At 36.5% G+C, this 19223-nt stretch overlaps 1 protein-coding gene across 1 annotated transcript in view; it reads right to left on the bottom strand.

Moving 5' to 3' along the window:
• Positions 1-1168: 1168 nt before the first annotated feature.
• Positions 1169-19223, bottom strand: part of LOC127853503 (uncharacterized) — a 201866-nt gene continuing 183811 nt past the window's right edge. Inside the window, exons 93-104 of the mRNA XM_052388058.1 lie at positions 18835-19032; positions 18327-18524; positions 17427-17543; positions 16152-16263; positions 15318-15448; positions 14853-14870; positions 9903-10020; positions 8906-9069; positions 7879-7995; positions 6731-6940; positions 5476-5640; positions 1169-4798 (exon numbers count right to left, since the gene is read on the bottom strand). Coding sequence (XP_052244018.1) covers positions 4472-4798; positions 5476-5640; positions 6731-6940; positions 7879-7995; positions 8906-9069; positions 9903-10020; positions 14853-14870; positions 15318-15448; positions 16152-16263; positions 17427-17543; positions 18327-18524; positions 18835-19032 — 1875 coding nt within the window. The 3' untranslated portion in view covers positions 1169-4471. The remainder of the gene's footprint in view (positions 4799-5475; positions 5641-6730; positions 6941-7878; positions 7996-8905; positions 9070-9902; positions 10021-14852; positions 14871-15317; positions 15449-16151; positions 16264-17426; positions 17544-18326; positions 18525-18834; positions 19033-19223) is intronic.

Raw genomic sequence — 19223 nt, forward strand, 5'->3', positions numbered from 1 at the left:
ACGCGGCATAAGCATCAAATTAAAGATTATCTGAAGACTGAAAGGCCGACAATTTGACACAACAAAGAGCTCTATGCATAAGCCGTAATATTTTTTGCAGAAAAGCTTCAATAAATTACAATAGTAATACATCTAATTATAAAAATATAATTATGAATGGCATGAGTACGTTAGTGTGATAAACACGTGAGTAATAGAAAGTATAAGGGGTGCATTGAAAATAAACGTACTACAAAGCCCTATTAAAAGCGAAGTGCATGACAGTATTAACATGTAATTTTAATTTGATGGGTTTTGTACAGAGAATGACGCTATTGAGGAATATAAACATACAACTGAAAAACACAACTTTACATGATGCAATTTGAACTGTGTATTCATGTATATTGAAAACTCGTTACTAGTGAGTATGAGTGGCAAATATCTAACATTTTAACACACATATATCTATATTAATATTTTTTTTAAACAATATTTACCCCCGTTCGTGTCAAATGTAATTTCTTGTTTTATGATGTCGTTCGTGCATTGCCGTACCATTAAATCTTCATACGAAATGACGTAGTTTTAATTAACCGATACCCGCTAAATACGTTAAATGTTATGTTTTTAGGTAAATTTTATAATTATCAAATACTTTTTTTCATAAATTAAACCAGGGATTAAACGGGCTAGTATCTTTACGGTGTACAATTTCTGATATTCTATATTGGACATAACTTTTAATTTGTACAATATGTAACATATCTAATGAACGCAACTGTTAAGTATGTCGGAGGTAAAATATTAAACCAAATGACTGCTTAATACTACCAGAAAGAGAAGACATGGTGGCATCATCAATTGTGTTTAATGACCAGACTGTCATCTGCCACCCAGTGTGGTTTATGACACCCCGGGATGACGCCATGTTGTTAGTTAAGTCTGGATAATATCTGATCAAAACGAGATAATCGGATTATGCAGAACAAACGGGCAATTCAACGCTGGAATGCAAAGGATTACGCGATTTTAAGATTGATGCATATAATCAAATGATAAATATTGCATTTAGTTTAATTAAATGGTTTTTTTTTAATGTGTTAACGTGTTTATTTTCCTAGACAAATACCTAAAAAATGCACGTTTTTCAAACATTTTTCTGTTATAACACTAACTTAACATCTCCTCTAGCAGAAAAACTTTATTTCATACAATTTGCATGACAAACAAACAAGTTTTACAAAAAGAAAGAAATTCACCCGTTGAATAATCGGTGCTCTCTTATATATGTTACCGGTTGTTTGGCAGTAGTGTAATGGCGGACGCGGAGAGTATTCAGGGGAGATAATTGGGTAATTACTAAATTATGGAACGGTCTATAATTAGTAGTTTCAATTTATAATAAACAAGAGGGCCATCGGGTGCCCTAAGGCGCTCACCTGAAAGCCAAAGGAACTAGACTATTCTAAAAAAATGCAAGCTGATTCATGAATATTATTTTGGACCAAAAAAGTGACTTTTAACATGTTTTTTTTTTTTTATATTTGACCTTTTGACCTAGTTTTTGAGCTCATATGACCCAGCTTCAATCTCTGGCAAAATTTCACTGGGACAAATGTTCTGACCAAGTTTCATGAAGATTGGCCAATAAATGTGGCTAATATAGTGTCAACAAGTTTTCACAAAAGCCATATAAGGACAACTGCGCCCCCCCCCCTGCCGGCCATGTTTTTCAACAAACCATAACCATTTTCAAAGTTTCATAAAGATTGGATAATAAATGTGACTTATAGAGTGTTAACAAGGTTTTGTAGTAAATAGCCATACAAGGAAAACTGCCCCGCCCCATGGCGGCCATGTTTTTCATTCAACTGGAACCATTTTCGAACGCGTCCAAGATATTATTGGGACACATGTTTTGACCAAGTTTCATAATGATTGGACTAAAAATGTGACTTCTAGAGTGTTAACAAGGTTTTACTATAGCCATATAAGGAAAACTGCCACGCCCCCTGGCGGCCATGTTTTTCAACCAACCGGAACCATTTTCGAACTCGTCTAAGATATTATTGGCACACATGTTCTGACAAAGTTTCAAGAAGATTGGACTAAAAATGTGACTTCTAGAGTGTTAACAAGGTTTTACTATAGCCATATAAGGAAAACTGCCACGCCCCCTGGCGGCCATGTTTTTCAACCAACCGGAACCATTTTCGAACTCGACCAAGATATTATTGGGACACATGTTCTGACAAAGTTTCATGAAGATCGGACAATAAATGTGACTTCTAGTGTTAACAAGGTTTGCTATATATAAAACTGCCACGCCCCCTGGCGGCCATGTTTTTCAATCAACCGGAACCATTTTCGAACTCGTCCAAGATATTATTGGGACACATGTTTTGAGTAAGTTTCATGAAGATTGGACAATAAATGTGGCCACTAGAGTGTTAACAAGGTAAATGTTGACAACGCACAACGCACGACGGACAAAAGGCGATCACAATAGCTCACGATGAGCACGTTGTGCTCAGGTGAGCTAAAAAGCAACAGCTAGCTCCTTTGTTTCAGTAACAGATTTATTCTTTCTTTTCAATTCAAAACAACAAGCAATATGCATATTTAAACATTTCAATATCACACAATACTTAGGTTATTGTAAACTGATACATAGGTATCTGTTGGTTTGAAGGGAAACTTGTCTATTATTTTGTATCCTTTCAGTTTGTTTCTTAATTTGTTAAAGCATCATACGTAAATAAAAAGATTGTATCATCATAAATGATTAAATATTAAAACAATCAAAACAAAACATTACCCATGCTGAAATAAATTTATATAATAACCCTTATGATAATATTAAAAATTGAACAGATCCATATAATAAAAGTCTCGGGCCCAGCTTAAATCAATTTTAGTGTTAAGAAGTGTTAACAAAATAGGCTAAGAAAGAATTTGGTATGTTTATATGTATCTTTGCTCTGTGTTTATAACGTCAAAAATTGTTGTTGAAAATTATTTGTTATGCAATTGTACTGCTGTTGCTAAATGGGCCTGTAATCTTTGTTTCACATATAAAGGTGAAAATAACAACCAAAGTAACATAAAGAATAAAACAACATTTACAGCAATCAAATTTAACTGACAAGAATATAAATAAATACATGAACAATCACACATCATTTATCACAACACCTTCATAACACATCTTTTTTTAACATATAACACTACCACATGCAAATAAATACTCTATATTTATGAAAAAGGCACACATCTTTTAGATGGTCATCATGCAGTAAACACACAAGTATACATATTCAAGAAAAATTGATAATTCAATTTATGTAACCCCCATGTATATTGACCAAAAATAATTATTTTATATCCATTTTCCAATAACACATTATTTTCATAACATGTTCAACAAAAAGAAACCCATCATTAAAAATATGTGTACCAGTACATATGATAAAAGGCAGTTAGGTACACATCTCACATCTACTATTGAAATACTTTAAGTCACCTTTGTGGAGAAAAAAAAACACTCATCATTTACATGGACAATCAGATGACAAATTCTGAGATACCAATCAACGAAGGACATTGCCACTAATGGTATTTTAATAAAAGGTGAAACAACAATATATGGGGTGGGTGGATTTATTGATGGTGAGAAACTTGGCTTGGGTAAAGCTCTAGAACATCTGATCCCTTTGGCAGTATAATGCATAGAAAATATAGACTGAACTGTAATGAAACTTAAAGAAATGCACACATTAATAAAACAGAGTCATTAAACATGAATACCAGAACAATAAACATGGTATTGTCATCTGCAAACATACAATCACAATAAAGTAGTTACAAATGATAACACAAATTGTTATTATTAACAAGTTCAATCACTTAAGGCTTTTCATCAGCAGTATAGTCACAGCAGTTCTTTGGAGAGAACAAGTATCAAGAGCACCGCATAACGGATGCCACGCTCGGCTGCGGGGGCAGTTTTTAATAAATGAAAGCTTGTCAGAATTTTTTTTTTTTTTAGAGGTCACAGTCACCTTGAACTTTGATCTAGTGACCCAAAAATGGGTGTGGCATGTAGAACTCATCAAGGTGGAGCTACATGTGAAGTTTCAAAGTTGTAGGTTGAAGCACTTTGATTTAAGAGCTAATGTTAAAAACCTTAACAAAATGTAAAGGTTTTAGCACGACGTGGACGGCGGATGTCGGACGGCGAGCTGGCTTTGACAATACCTCAGGTTTTCTCCTAAAACAGCCGAGCTAAAAAACACAGTCACAACGTATTTCTTGAATTTTCGAATAAAAAAAACATTTTGCAGGTATATGTGGAGCAAATAATTACTTGGCACTTAACTAGGAAATAATGTTCAAAATACCCTTAATAACTCTGGCTTATACAGGACACGTCACAACTCCTTGGTGTTGTCGGGGTCAACCTAAAAAGGCCTGATATTTCCAGGGTGACCTAGTAAGGCCTGATTGTGGCTGACAGCCCTCTCAGGGCCCACCGTGTGGAGGGGATGCCCTCGCGCCGCACGTCCAGCTCCATGATAGGGTCCCGGGTGGCTATACGGGACGCGTAGATGGGACACTGGTAGGTCTCCGGCGCGCGGTTTGCATCCTGCATTATTGGCTTCTCATTGACGGGCCAGCAGGTGAGGTGGACCACGGGCAGCGGGGCGAAGCCTGACTTGGGCGGCGAGTCCTGGAGCTCTCCTGTGGTCTTGTCCCAGGCACAGCCCCAGATGTAGATCCCAAACACAAACATGCCTTCCTGTGGCGGATCCCGCAGCTGTCAACAGAACACAAACCCTGGCTCAGCAATGTCAGACATCATGATAGTTATAAATCCTCTTTAATTGTATGTTGTTTACACACAACTACACTTACAATTCTTTTGTAATTTTAAATATACACTTAAATTTCAAGATTAAAAAAAAATGAGCAGCCTTGTGCAGAAATGGGCCTTCGGAAATATCCAAACAGTGTAACTCCAGCAAAGCCCCTGCATACTCTGATGTGGAGTCATAATGCCTACTAAGGAGACAGCAAAACCTTGTGTGACTTTATTGCAAACAAGGTAGCACCTGACCAGGCCGCGCTCTTGTGCTGGCTGATATGGAGCTACCCTGGTTGCATATGGAAGAAGATACATTTTTGCATCATGCAAAATATACCTTAACCATTTCCCGCTCAGAAGCAAAGTGAAAATTGCTAAATGCAACCAGCATTAAACCAGGACAACCTGTAAGAGACTCACAGTGTGTTCAGGTTTTATGCTCTTAGTTGCTTATTAGCATCTTATGATTGGAAATTAAGGCTTTTCAACTTGAATCTAGTAAGAAAGGTCTTTAATTTAATTTGATTTTCTAAGAGACTACAAACTGGTCATAATGTGTGTCTGAGTGGTAAAGGGTTAAGAAGATTGGTAAAACTCAGTCCTGGACAAAACATTTTTGATCTGCTTACATGGTCCTTGTCCCTTGATGTGACCTCAGTTTGGAACACAAACTGTTCAAAGTTCCCAGAGCGCTCCGTGGAGTACGTGCGGATGTAGTCCTGCTTCATGAGCGCCAGCAGCCCGCGCGGGTTGAAGAACGCGCCGAGCCAGTACGCCGGGAACTTCTCACGGCCCTGCAAATGATAAGAAGAGCTTTATACTAGGATAAAGACAATTGAGGTGCGTTCTCCAAAAACTGAAAACTTGCCTGAGCAGACAACTGGGACGACTCTATCTGCTTTTCTTATGGGTCTGTTCTGAACAAAAGTCAGTTGTAGGCTGAAAGTGCTGCCCCTGATTAGCCTTAGCTGACTGCAAAGGCTTATCTGGTATGACACTTTATGCACATTGATTAAGCCCAGTTTCGAAATAATGAGTCTAAATTTACCACTGTATATAGTCTGTTGTTGTTTTGAGGACTTTCTAAGCCATATATGGAACTTCTTATAAACTTACAAATTATGTGAAGATTACATTTAGACTGCTTTCCTTATAAGATTATATTACATAACAATGTGTGTAGCTATTTAGAAAGGTTATTTGACTGTTTACTGTTGGATGTACCTGGCTTGCAAAAAATTCATACGCTTTAAAAGATTTTTAACAGGTCTTAACAATATAAGTGAGGTAGTACTTTCCCTTAGCATACTATCAAATTACCCTTGGATTTGAAGTTTCGTTACTTTTAAGGTATTAAATGCCATTTCTGGTATCTTATGTAATGACAACAAAATTGTAAAAATCAAACGGTATACATTGTGACATTTTAAACTATATTTTTTAAGAATAAAACAGAATTAATCTGCGTTTTTTCGGTGTACAAGTCATGTTAAGTCCTATCAAAAGCTGAAATGCCAAATGAAACATGTTAAAAATAAAAAAATATTCGAGCATACATTCTAAAGACATTGGAAATGAGATCATCAAATGAGGCTTGCTTTTGGACAACAGGGCTTAATGCAAGTGCGTAAAGAGTGATCCCAGATGAGCCTGTGCAGTCGGCATTAGCTTATCTAGGACAACAACTTCCGCCAGAACTGGATTTTTGTTCAGAAGAAATGTCCTTTGAACCAAAAAAATTCCCTTAAAGGGGAAAGTGTTGTCCCTGATTACCGGTAGCCTGTGCGGACTGCACATGCTTATATGGGATGACACTTAACGCACATGCAATAAACACAATATTCCCAAAACAAGGCTCCAATATTAACTACCAGTAGTGGATACCTGAATGAGTATCTTCTCGAAGTGGTGACACCTGCTCTGTAGCTCATTGAGCCACGAGCCCAGTCCCCAGGTGAGGGGAGGGGCAGACGCCCCTGACATGTGACACCAGACTGCAGGGATACGCAGGTTGTAGAGGTCGTCTGCAGCTGACAGGACGGTCTCAGACACCAGGTCACCAAGGCTTTCTGTCTCACAGGCGTTACGGATCATCTACAAACAGAGGGGAAAATATATTTGGGCTGTGCTCTGTGAAAAGGGGGTTTAATGCATGTGCGTAAAGTGTCTTCCCAGATTAGCCTGTGCAGTTCCCACAGGCTTATCAGGGCCGACACTTTCCGTTTATTTAAATATTTTTCGTTTCAAGAAAGTCTCTTCTTAGCAAAAATCAAGATTAAAATCTTGGACAACACTTTAAGCACATGCATTAAACCCCCTTTTCACAGACGGAGGCTCATTTATGTATCATGAGAACTAGCTAACATAAATTATTGTTGCTAAACTACTCATTCACAATGCTAAAAAGGTCACAGATAAACAAAATTATCGTTTCAGTTGCAAACAAGAGATGCGTTTGTCCAAAACACAATGCCCCCTATTGCGCCGCTTTGAAGCCATAAATTTGACATTTGACCTTGAAGGATGACCTTGACCTTTCACCACTCAAATTGTGCAGCTTCATGAGATACACACACATGAAAAATATAAAGTTGCTATCTTCAATATGGCAAAAGTTATGACCAAGATTAAAGTTTTGACGCCGCTTTGAAGCCATATCTTTGACCTTGAAGGATGACCTTGACCTTTCATCACTCAAAATGTGCAGCTCCGTAAGATACACATGCATGTCATATATCAAGTTGCTATCTTCAATAAACCAAAGGTTATTCAATATTGCAAAACTTTACCCAAGATTAAAGTTTTCCACAGAATGACAGACAGACAGGCCAAAAACAATATACCCCCGATCATTCGATCCGGGAGAATAAAAAGTTGTCATATCATATAAGAATTTTCACATCAACTTTGTTCAAGAGGCAATAAATATTTATGATGTGTTTGTGAGTCAGTGCTGGTATCACTGCCTGAAAGGGGAATATGGTTTGTGAGTGTGTGTCTCTGTTTCCAGTAGTGTGTTCATCTATTGTTACCGTGAGTGTCTGTTTGATCTCTGTGAGCAGCCTGTACATGGTCTCTAGCTCCTTCATGATGAAGCAGTTGAACGTCGTGAACCCTCCCAACTTCTTCACCTTCTCAACGATGTAGTCCTGAAAGCAAGCAATAAATTATACTACATATGATCCTCGCTCTGGGGAAATGGGGCTTAATGCGTGGGCGTAGTGTATTCCCAGATAAGTGTGTGAAGTGCGCACAGGCTTAACTGGAACAACACTTACCCAGGAATTTCAACACTTACCCAGGAATTTCAACACTTACCCAGGAATTTAAGTTAGAAGTTACATCCTTCTAAATGACAAAATCCAAAAAGCGGAAAGTTTCATCCCTGATCAACCAGTGCTATTTAAATGTATTTTATACCAAACATTGTGAAAGACACCACATAGGAACAGATCATCTGAGCATAAACCAAGTGTTTACCATGGGCTTTAATTTTATGCATACTACAAGAATGTAGGATAAAAGCTTACCTGGACATGAGCTTACAAATACAAGTTGATGAGGGCAGAAATGTTAAGATTTTTGATGGAGTTTAAATTCAATGGGAAAGCTTTTATCTTTGACCAGTGTTTTCTTTTTCACCATTTCAAGATTTGGGGCTGGGGCCCTTTTGATTGAGAAAAATTCCTTCTTTTTTGACAAAAATTGTGACATTGGTGTTTGTTTTCTTTTGCCAACAAATACTTTAAAATCAAAATTGTTCATTAATAAGTTTTCAATATTATATTTACTAAGGTTAAACTTATAGAGCTGAATAGGGAAATGAACTACTGTTAAAAATAAAATGATTATTTTTTTGAAACCTTCAGTTGGGAATTTTTAGCAGTCATTTCAGAAAAATATATACTTATTAAGATTGGGAATGGTGTAAAATATTTGCCTCAAATTTGACAAAAAACATTGACAGTGGGAAGTGTAAACACTGATTTACTCTTAGTCTCCATCACATTTGACAAGTATGCTTTTATCTGTTACCCTATGAAACACATCCAATCCTACCTTGTTGTAAGCCTTGGGTACCTTCTGCAGCATAGTATGGCAGATTTCCCAGAGCTCCACATCCTTGCGCATCTTGGACGAGGCAAAGCTTGCCGTGGCATACACGCCCTGCCCCACCACTGATGGGTTGTTACTCTGGTTGCTGATGTTGGCCAGTGCTGGACCTACGGTGGGAAAGAATGCAGCTGTAGGGTCAAGGAAATTGTTTCCTATTGGTTATTAAAATTGTGGTTCATATCTGCTAGCATAGAAAAAGGACTCAATCAATGACATTGTAGAATTAGTACAATTTTCATATTTCTCAAGATTTTTACATGTGGTACAATTTTAACACTTCTTAACATTTGTCTTCAGTATTTTATTAAAATGTGTTTGATTACAACTTGTGATGTTTGTATTTCTGCTATCATGTTAAAATAAATCTAGACATGTCTGTAATTGAAACCAGAGAAAAATGCTAAAAACATATTAAAACCAGATTTGTATGTTGGGAATGAGGTTACATGTCCAGATTGGAGAAATGTATGTAGTTTTGAAAGAGAAAATAAAATAGTTAGTCTCAAATTGACATTATATATTTGCTTTGATACAGAATTGCACATTGGTGTTTTTGAAACTGAGCATCAACTGAAGTTTTCTTTACTTTACATGTAATCATTTATTGTAAGTGTGAAATTGACATTTGAAGTAAAATCATTTTTATTGAATAGCCCAGTTCAAGTATAAGCAGTAATGAGGTGTGGAAGGGGAAAATAATGTTTGTGTGTGTGTGTGTGACATTGTTTCATAAGAAGTATTGCTATTTCAAGCTATGGTTGCCATATTACCACTTAAAAAACTATGTTCAAATATTGATAGAGGACCTTCCATTTGTGTAAATGTTGACTGGCCTGATTAATGCTAATCTATAAGCCAAGACTTTTCATTGAAAAATTCTGGCTGATACAAATTAAACTGCCGTTTTTATTTTCTGTCATACTTGTTAACATGGTGTTACCTTCAAATGGCGATGGAGGTCTCTGGAACAGCTTGTGAGACAGGGTTTCAGTGGATGGCATGGCGTCAAACACCTTGTTGAGGCGTGTAAACACATACTGGTCATCTCCAAGAAGGGTCTGCAGGCAAAAATAGGTTTTATTAATGCATGCATAGTGTTATTTCCCTAATCCTTTTTATTACAGACCCTGAATAGCCATCTATATATAAGCTCATTATGCATCGTATATGAAAATAACCATTTTCAACTTTCTAGACTGTTGTTAAAAACATTTATTTTCAAATCACTGCTTTTTATTCATTGTCAATATTAAAGGAAAGTTGAACAGGTTGCATCATTAATGACATATATACACGAAAGAGCTAGATTATAATAAGTGTGGTAGCATTGGCATTGCAGTCTTGAATGTGTGTCCTACAATACACAAACTTTTAACAGCAGGACAACGGGAACAATGTACAGTCTACATAGCTTTACAACCTTCATTATTGTACAGACAACAGGGTCTGGATCCTAGTTTTAGGAAGCACATGACCTTGATTCAATCTCAGCTTAGATATTGTCAAAACAAGACTATTGCCAAGCAATATAGTCCCCTACCGGCTCCACCATAGTCAGAAATTCCACCATTGTCAGAATTTTTGTTGTTGCCATAGCAACCATAATTTTTGACGTAGGAACAAAATGAAATGACGTGCATAATTTCATATAACCAATAGAATCATATTGCAGGACTTGTATTCAAGAAATATATAAAACAAATCTTTATCTTGAAAAAAAAAAAACATTTTATTTTAAGTTTTGTTACATTTGAACATTTCAATGCACTTATAATTCTTAACACCAATCTGACTTATATAATTTTTTATATCTCTGATAAAAACCGTTGATAGTTTCTGGCACAAGCAGCACATTAATGTGATGAATTAACGTATGAGCCTTGTTCTGTGAAAAAGGGGTTTAATGCATGTGCAGTCCACAGAGGGTGATCAGGGACGACACTTTCCGCCTAAACTTGATTTTTGCTGAGAAAATACTTTCTGTAAACAAAAAATACAATAAAAGTGGAAAGTGTTGTCCCTGATTAGCCCATGCAGATTGCACAGGCTAATCTGGGACGACACTTTACGAACTTGCATTAAACCCCCTTTTTCACAGAGCACTGCCCATATGGCAAATGAATGCAAAGGTTTCTTTTGTAGCTTAAGGTAGTGCACCTCTAATGATTTCCCGCGATTTCTTCGAAGGTTGAAGAGCCTACTATTAGGTGCCGTAGCCTAGTGGTTAAGGCGATAGACTAGAAATCTTTTGGGATATTCCCGCGCAGGTTCGAATCCTGCCGACGACGTATACTTTTTTGCGACGCGTTTTATTTATTTTCTAACGTAATTTGATTTAATATGGCATATAAGCTATATTTATTGTTAAATATGTTGCAATTTTTATGCACATTTTTCAATTGTTAAAATTAAAACAACGTTATGGCGAAATTGGGTGATTTACTGTTGAAAATACGAACCATGCATGTTGCATTTTTATTTTTATTTCAAAAAGTAAACGGTAAATCTGTCTAGTTCTTGGTATTTTTGCTGTATATAGTGTTTCTGTAAAAACTAAGTTTAAAATATGACTTAAATGATACTATTTTGAATTTTATGACACTTTGTTTTTAACCGACCCAATTTTTACTTGGCTGAAATCACTTACATTTCATGGTGCTCTTCCATAGATAAAAATGTGTAAAAAATAAATGTCTGTAAAAGAATACTTATTTCATCTTGTTTAAACTTTAAACACCTTTACAGCATCTGTACACACCAACTGCATGCCCATATTTGGAAATTTGAATGAATTATGGAACTTTTATATACCCCAGGGGTGAAAATAAACTGGACAAAAGCCGAGCGTGGGGGTGGTTTTGAAAAAATCGGTATATTTTTTTTAAAAGCATGGAAAGCCTACCTACAAATTTGCATGTAGTTCAGTGAAATGATGCTGATTAAGAAAATAATTAATTAGATTATATTTGGATATGTGCCCATTAGAGGTGCACTACCTTAAACTATGAACAATAGTTCAACAACTAACAGAGATTCTGACTATCTGACTCTAGCAACTATGTTATAAAGCAACTGCTTTACAATGACTATTATTATTTACATAACATTTAGGAGTTATAAATAAATACACAGTTTGTATTACTATTTATATACCACAAAACACATTTTTATATTATGTACATTATGAGCTGGTCATATATTGCTATACATTTGTTTGTACATGTAGAGTATACAAACAGTATCCTATGAGTATGATAAACCTTGCAATTGTATATATATTCCATGTGACTTCATGAGATGATTCAAGCTAAGATATTTACAGCTAAATAATAATATTTTGTATTCCTGTGCATCAGCATGGTTATTTGCAATAGTTAAATAATTTGCCAGTGTGCAAAATAATAATATATAATGACACACATCTCTGATGCCTTTGCACTGTGTTACTATCCACATCGACCACAATCCCGCCATCCACCACAGGCCCATAAAATTATGTTATTCACACATAAAATGTACCCCTTCAGCCAAACCAAAATATGTAATCGATTCTACACTGTTCACATAACATGTACCCATACAGCAAAACATACCAAGTTGGTCACGTCTATAATATTTTTGTCATTTTCTCCTTTTTGCAAATCATCCTTTTTTGTTCTCTACAATTGTAATGTTTGTGAAGCTATGAACAATTGATGAAAGTAAAAGCATAAACTAAACTGAAATGAAATAAGCTTAATTTCATAAGTTTCTCTACCAAATTTTCTCACTTTGTTTTCCAAACTGTCCAAACAGATTTTTCCTAGAAAAATGTGCATAAAAAAAGTTTCCGGCATGTTTTACCATGGATTTTCAGAGTTTTTTCTACAATCAAATTAAACGAAAAGGTGAAACTTTGTTACAGTTTACAAAATGTAAAAAACATGAATTTTGTCCATGTTTAAAAAAAAAACCAGTTCTAGTTATTGAGTTCTTTCAGAAAAGCCGTTTCAGTTCAGTCATCATTACCTAATTAGAATTACATAAGACACTATTCAAATGACATATACAAGAGGGCCAAAGGCTCTAAGTAAGCCATGTTTTTCAACAGAACAGAACCATTTTCATACTCAAGACAGATATCATTTTGAACAAATTTTCTGCGCAAGTTTCATGAAGATTAGGCATTAAATGTGATTTCTAGAGTGTTCACAAGGTTTTAATTAATAGCTATGCCATGACAACTGCCACCTAGTTGCCATGTTTTTCATAGGACTGGACCCATTTTAAGATTCTGCTGAGATAATGTGGGCAAAGGACGAACAATATGTAATAAGTCAAGCTCACAAATATTGAGCTCGTGCTCAGTTTAGCAAAAAATAAATTGAATTGAGAGTCTGAGATTGTGAAATGAAGGGTGATTAAAACACACAACACATCAGTTAAATGTGCATGAAATACAAACAATTAGTGAAGAAATATTTCATCCTCATCATTATTGTTGTTGTGAACAAGAAGGTCAACAGTGACAGAGGGCATGTTCTGTATTAGACCTTGTTGTAAATACAAGAGTGCCATTATGGTCCTTAAGCGCTCCCCTGAGACACCAGCTGCTGAAGACTTGACAAGGTGATCTAGTTTCTGACCCCACTCGAACCAGATCAAACATGGACTTCATATTGTCAAGATATACATTCTGACCAAGTTTCATGAAGAAAGGGGCCCTCAATTTTTTTTGTAAGTTTTGACCTGGTGACTTAGTTTTTAAATGCATCTGACCTAGAGCCAAACTTGGCATAAATATTGCCAATATTCTAACTAAGTTTCATTATTAGGAGTCATAACTGTGGCCTCTAGAGTGATAACAAGGTTTTCTCTTCACCTGATGACCTTGTTTTCAAAAATATCTGACACAGATTCATTCTTCATGTAGATATTGTCTAAAATAACATTCTGACCAAGTTTAATGAAGATTGCGTCATAAATGAGCCCTCTAGAATGGTTAAAAGTCTTTTTTGAGATTTTACCGGGCAACCCAAGTGACGCATCATACTCAGCCTTGATATTGTTCTGACCAAGTTTCATTAAGATTTGATGGAAAATGAGACCTCTAAAAAGGTAACAAAGTTTATATAAAATATGACCTTGTGACCTTGTTTTTAGACGCACATGATCCAGGTTTGGTCTGGGCCTAAACAATGTCAAGATAAACATTCGACCAAGACCATGAGGATTGAGTCATAAATATGGCCTTTAGAGAGGTAACAAGCTGAAAGTTGACTATGGACATAGGGTAAGCACAATAGCTCTCCTTGAGCACTTCATGCTCTGATGAGATAAAGTGTTAGTTAAAGGTCTGTTTATTCAGCACAAATCTTATATGAATATTTTAGTTGAAGAGACTTGATTTGTCTATGGAAGGATATATGTAACATATTGGTTAGACTCGAACATGTTGGTATGTTACCGAGAAGCGAGAAGATGTTTTATATCATATATGAACAATTGCATATTTGATCTACGTAACAATATATGCAAAACCAATAAATATTACATCTACCTAACTGTGTATTGCATATTGATGATATGTTATGATAGATTGATGACATGCTGATATATCAATGACATCATGAAGTACTTATGTATAAGCTCTGAGCCTAAAAACTAAAAATGCAGTATTATTGCAACATCACTTCCTGAAAAAAACACATTCTTACCTTAGAACCTTATTTTGTTATTTAATTGATACATAAATTGCAAATAATTAAAATTCTGCTGGAAAATACAAAGCGTTTGCCGTATCTCATACTAGATAATACAAAATGAAAGGGTCGGAGGGGGTACAGGGAACAATGGGAAACATAGGAAGGTAAGGGAGTTATTCTGTTGTTTTGTTGTTAATACTACTTACATAGTTAACTTGACCCAGCTGTAAGAGGGTTAACATACATAATAACCTTTTTGACAACATGCATTAGCAACATAAATGGATTAATTTGCATGGAATATAATTCATTCTTGATGTCCTTAAGTAAGCTCAGATTCTTATACTTTTTCCATGGCGAATATAAATATATAAAAACGATTAAGAAATCCAACTGCAAACTACCATAATTGGACACAGTAATTAATGGAGAAATTCAATACATGTACAAACTATTTTTAAACTTATTTTCATGAATCAGTCAGTTACAGTGTAATAAAACTAAAAATATAGAAATATAACTATATATAAAATAGTGATAGTTAAGTCAGCAACAACTGTTGCCATGGTAAATGAAGTGCTACCGCTACCATACCAAACAAAATAATGCTGAGAACTGTAACTGTAGAAACCAGAGAACTGTAACCATAGAAACCAAGATGTTTAACTGACCTCGACATTGGGATGTATGTGGCAGCCCTCTGGTATGTCCAGGGCGTGGTAGTTGGTCCCTTCAAGGGCCTGGATCAGGGTGCTGAGGCGCACATTGGGGTTGAAGAATGCTGCCGGGTGCCGGTATTTCACTAGACATAACATAGTGACATGAAGTTGGATAGTATGCGTAATATTTCCAGAGCCCGGCTCAAATTACTTTTACTCCTCATAGGTCTACTTTCTTTATACATAGTTACTTGGTTGGTTAGAGTCATAAGTTGATGAATAAATGACAACTCAAGCTGTATTTTTTATTGGTGGCAAGATCACAAAAAATCCGCACAAATTCTTACAAATACCTATAGTAACCAATGTAATCAGCCAATCAAATCAAACTATAGTTCTCTGTCACAAATGTGACTAATACAATAGGGCTATTTTGTTAGCAATATAAAAGGCATAATAACTCATGTACTCGTATGTGTGGAAGGCTGGGTATGTCTTGCATATGTACAATTCATGGTGATGACATTAAATTTGGAAGTTTCAGTGAATTATTTGAAAGATTTGAAGAAGTCACTTTACAAAATTATAACATTTTATGCAAGCTGACCAACCAACAGGCTAACTCTAACAAAGCCCCTCTATTACTTTGTCTGCAGGGACATAATAATTAACTCAACCAACAAAAAACTGATTTTAAGTTTTAACTTTAAAAAGTTAAAAACACCAGTTACTATAAACTGCACAGGCTAATCTGGGACAACACGTATTGCACATGTATTAAACCCCATTTTTCCAGAAATGTTCTAGTGTTCAGTGATAACAATATCGAGAGATGAATAAACTTACATCGGGCCACCTCGAAGTCCTTCTTGACGGCGGTGGGTGACACCCAGTAGTCTATCATGGCACTCAGGCTCTGCTGATCATTCTCATCTGTACTGTAGCTGCCATAGATCACCTGGCAAACAATAAGATACATCCAGGACTTAATGCATGATCATTCTCATCTGTACTGTAGCTGCCATAGATCACCTGGCAAACAATAAGATACATCCAGGACTTAATGCATAATCATTCTCATCTGTACTGTAGCTGCCATAGATCACCTGGCAAACAATAAGATACATCCAGGACTTAATGCATGATCATTCTCATCTGTACTGTAGCTGCCATAGATCACCTGGCAAACAATAAGATACATCCAGGACTTAATGCATGATCATTCTCATCTGTACTGTAGCTGCCATAGATCACCTGGCAAACAATAAGATACATCCAGGACTTAATGCATGATCATTCTCATCTGTACTGTAGCTGCCATAGATCACCTGGCAAACAATAAGATACATCCAGGACTTAATGCATGTGTGTAAAGTGTCGTCCCAAATTAGCCTGTGCTGTCCACACAGGCTAATCAGAGACAACACTTTCTGCTTTTATGGATTTTTTTGTTGTAATGTCTATTCTAAACGAAAATCCAGTGAAGGTTGAAAGTTGTGTCCCTGATTAGCCTGTGAAATATGCACAGGCTAATATGGGAGGACGCTTTACCCACATGTGTTATGAACAGTTTTCACAATATGAGTCTCCAACAGTCATGATTGAGCACAAGATTGGTGAACTATGTCATATAGAAAGGTTAATTACATGCAACAATTTTGTCATCAAATCAGATACAACATTCTTAAAACAAGTACGCCTACAATTTATCACATCCAGAGCAACTATAAATCACCCTTCTAAATCTCAACTCCAAAAGCATGTACCGGATCCCATATCATCACCCTTCCATACCTCACCTCAGAAAGCAATTGTTGGAACAATATACCAGCCTTTTATATATCACCTGAGAAAGCATGTACCGGATCCCATTTATCACCCGTCTATATTTTACCTAAGAAAGTATGTACCGGATGCCGGTGTATATCTCACCTCAAAAAGCGAGTACCAGATCCCATACATTGATCATCTATATCTCACCTCAGGAGGCATGTACCGGATCCCATTTATAATCCGTCTATATTTCACCTCAGAAAGCATCTACTGTATCCCATATATCACCCATCTATATCACTTTAGATAGCATGTACCGGATACTATTTATCACATGCTATATCTCACCTCAGAAAGCATGTACCGGATCCCAGTCCAGGATGTGATCCGGGGTTGCGGGGAGCCGTCCGGGCTCACATATGTGATCTGGTCCCGGAACTCATTGGTGATGAACGACAGAGACTCCTGTGGAGGAATGAATATTAGCAAAGTCACGCTCTGAGCAAAACTGGGCTTAGTGCATGTGCATAAACTGTCATCTCACATTAGCCTGTGCAGTACGCACAGGCTATCAGAGACAACACTTTATGCTTAGACTTTAGGCAAAATGCATTAAGCCCCAGAGTGAGACTCATACACTTTCTGCCATTAACAACTGAATGCAGTAAAACATTTATCATAAGCATCTGCATCATGAAATGAACATCGATTTTTATTGATAATCATTTTAGATCTGTCATTACTTAAAACAAGTGCCACAATATAGGCCACTTTTAAGGTCTGGGTTACATCCCGATCAAGTTTAATGATTAGAAGATTTAAACATATTTGAGCGTACACAAGTTTAAAGCAAATTTCTAATTATACCAGTGCTATAATTCAGAGGTTCCACCAGCAAACTGGCTCATAAAACTTTGGCGAGATATTATTCCCACAAAGATCATCACCAAATTTTATGATAATACAATTTCAACTGTTTGAGTTAGAGTGGAAACCATTAATTTGACCATTTGTAATACTGATATATTATTATTCACAGCCCACATATTTTCTTTTTGAAAATTATGTACCCCTATTTAGGAATATATATCATCTTCCCACTTTTTCCTAGATATTAGGCCAGAGTGACTGACTCATGGCTAATGCACATCATCCCAATGACAGAAACATTTTAGTCAAGCTTAATGAAAATCTTTCCAAGGATAAAGGAGATATGGACTGGACACAGAATAAACTTCCCCCACCCACCTGCAGTTCAAAGTTGCCAATATTTCTGAAGTCTGCAGGACTGTTCCAGCCTCCGTAGCCAAAGCGCGTCCTAAGCTGTACAGCTGCGTGCAGGTAGCACAGGTTGTGAAGCATGAGGGGCCACTCAGCCCTGGACGACTGCTTCAGGATGTCCGGCTCAAAGTTGGAGAACGAACGCACCAGGCTGTCCTTCATCACCTGTGAAATCATGTTGGTTCCGTAAAATATCAATTTAAAGTCTTGAGCAATCAGAAACAATATCATTTTCATGAGTGGCAAAGCATTAAGCATTCAGTAAATAGCACCTTATAAATTTAAGTTCCAAGAAGCTGTAAATTGGCAATAAAACTTAGGGAACAATGTCAGTTTCCCTAGAATATAAATTTTAAGTAATGAGACATCATAACAATTAATATTTTTACAAGTGGAACAACATTGAGCATTAGGTAAAGAACATCATACAAATTGAAGTTCAATCAAGCTGTAGAATGCCAATTCTAGTTCAAACCTTTGGTGAGTCAATGATATTGCGCACGGAATTCTGTATGAGGCGGTCAGGCAGGCTGTCCTTGAGGGCCATGCATGAGATCCACAGGCGGAAGTTCGGGTCTGGAGTTTGAGCCCCGGACAGTTCCTCCAGAATGGACTCCAGGGAGACCAGCAGCCCCGGGGCGTTGTGTGCGCCGTGTAGGAGCACCCACTGACCCTGGATATGAGGACATGGAAATCAAGATACATGTAAACATGAGCCTTGTTCTGGGAAAACTGGGCTTAATGCATGAGCATAAAGTGTCATTCCAGATAAGCCTACACTAGATTTTCTTTTTGTTATTCCATTTTTTATTTCCATCGTAATATATTTATTACATAATATATTTTGAAGAACATATAATGTAT

This window comes from Dreissena polymorpha, chromosome 12 (assembly GCF_020536995.1).
Source record: "Dreissena polymorpha isolate Duluth1 chromosome 12, UMN_Dpol_1.0, whole genome shotgun sequence".
In the NCBI taxonomy this organism is placed as follows: Eukaryota; Metazoa; Mollusca; class Bivalvia; order Myida; family Dreissenidae; genus Dreissena; species Dreissena polymorpha.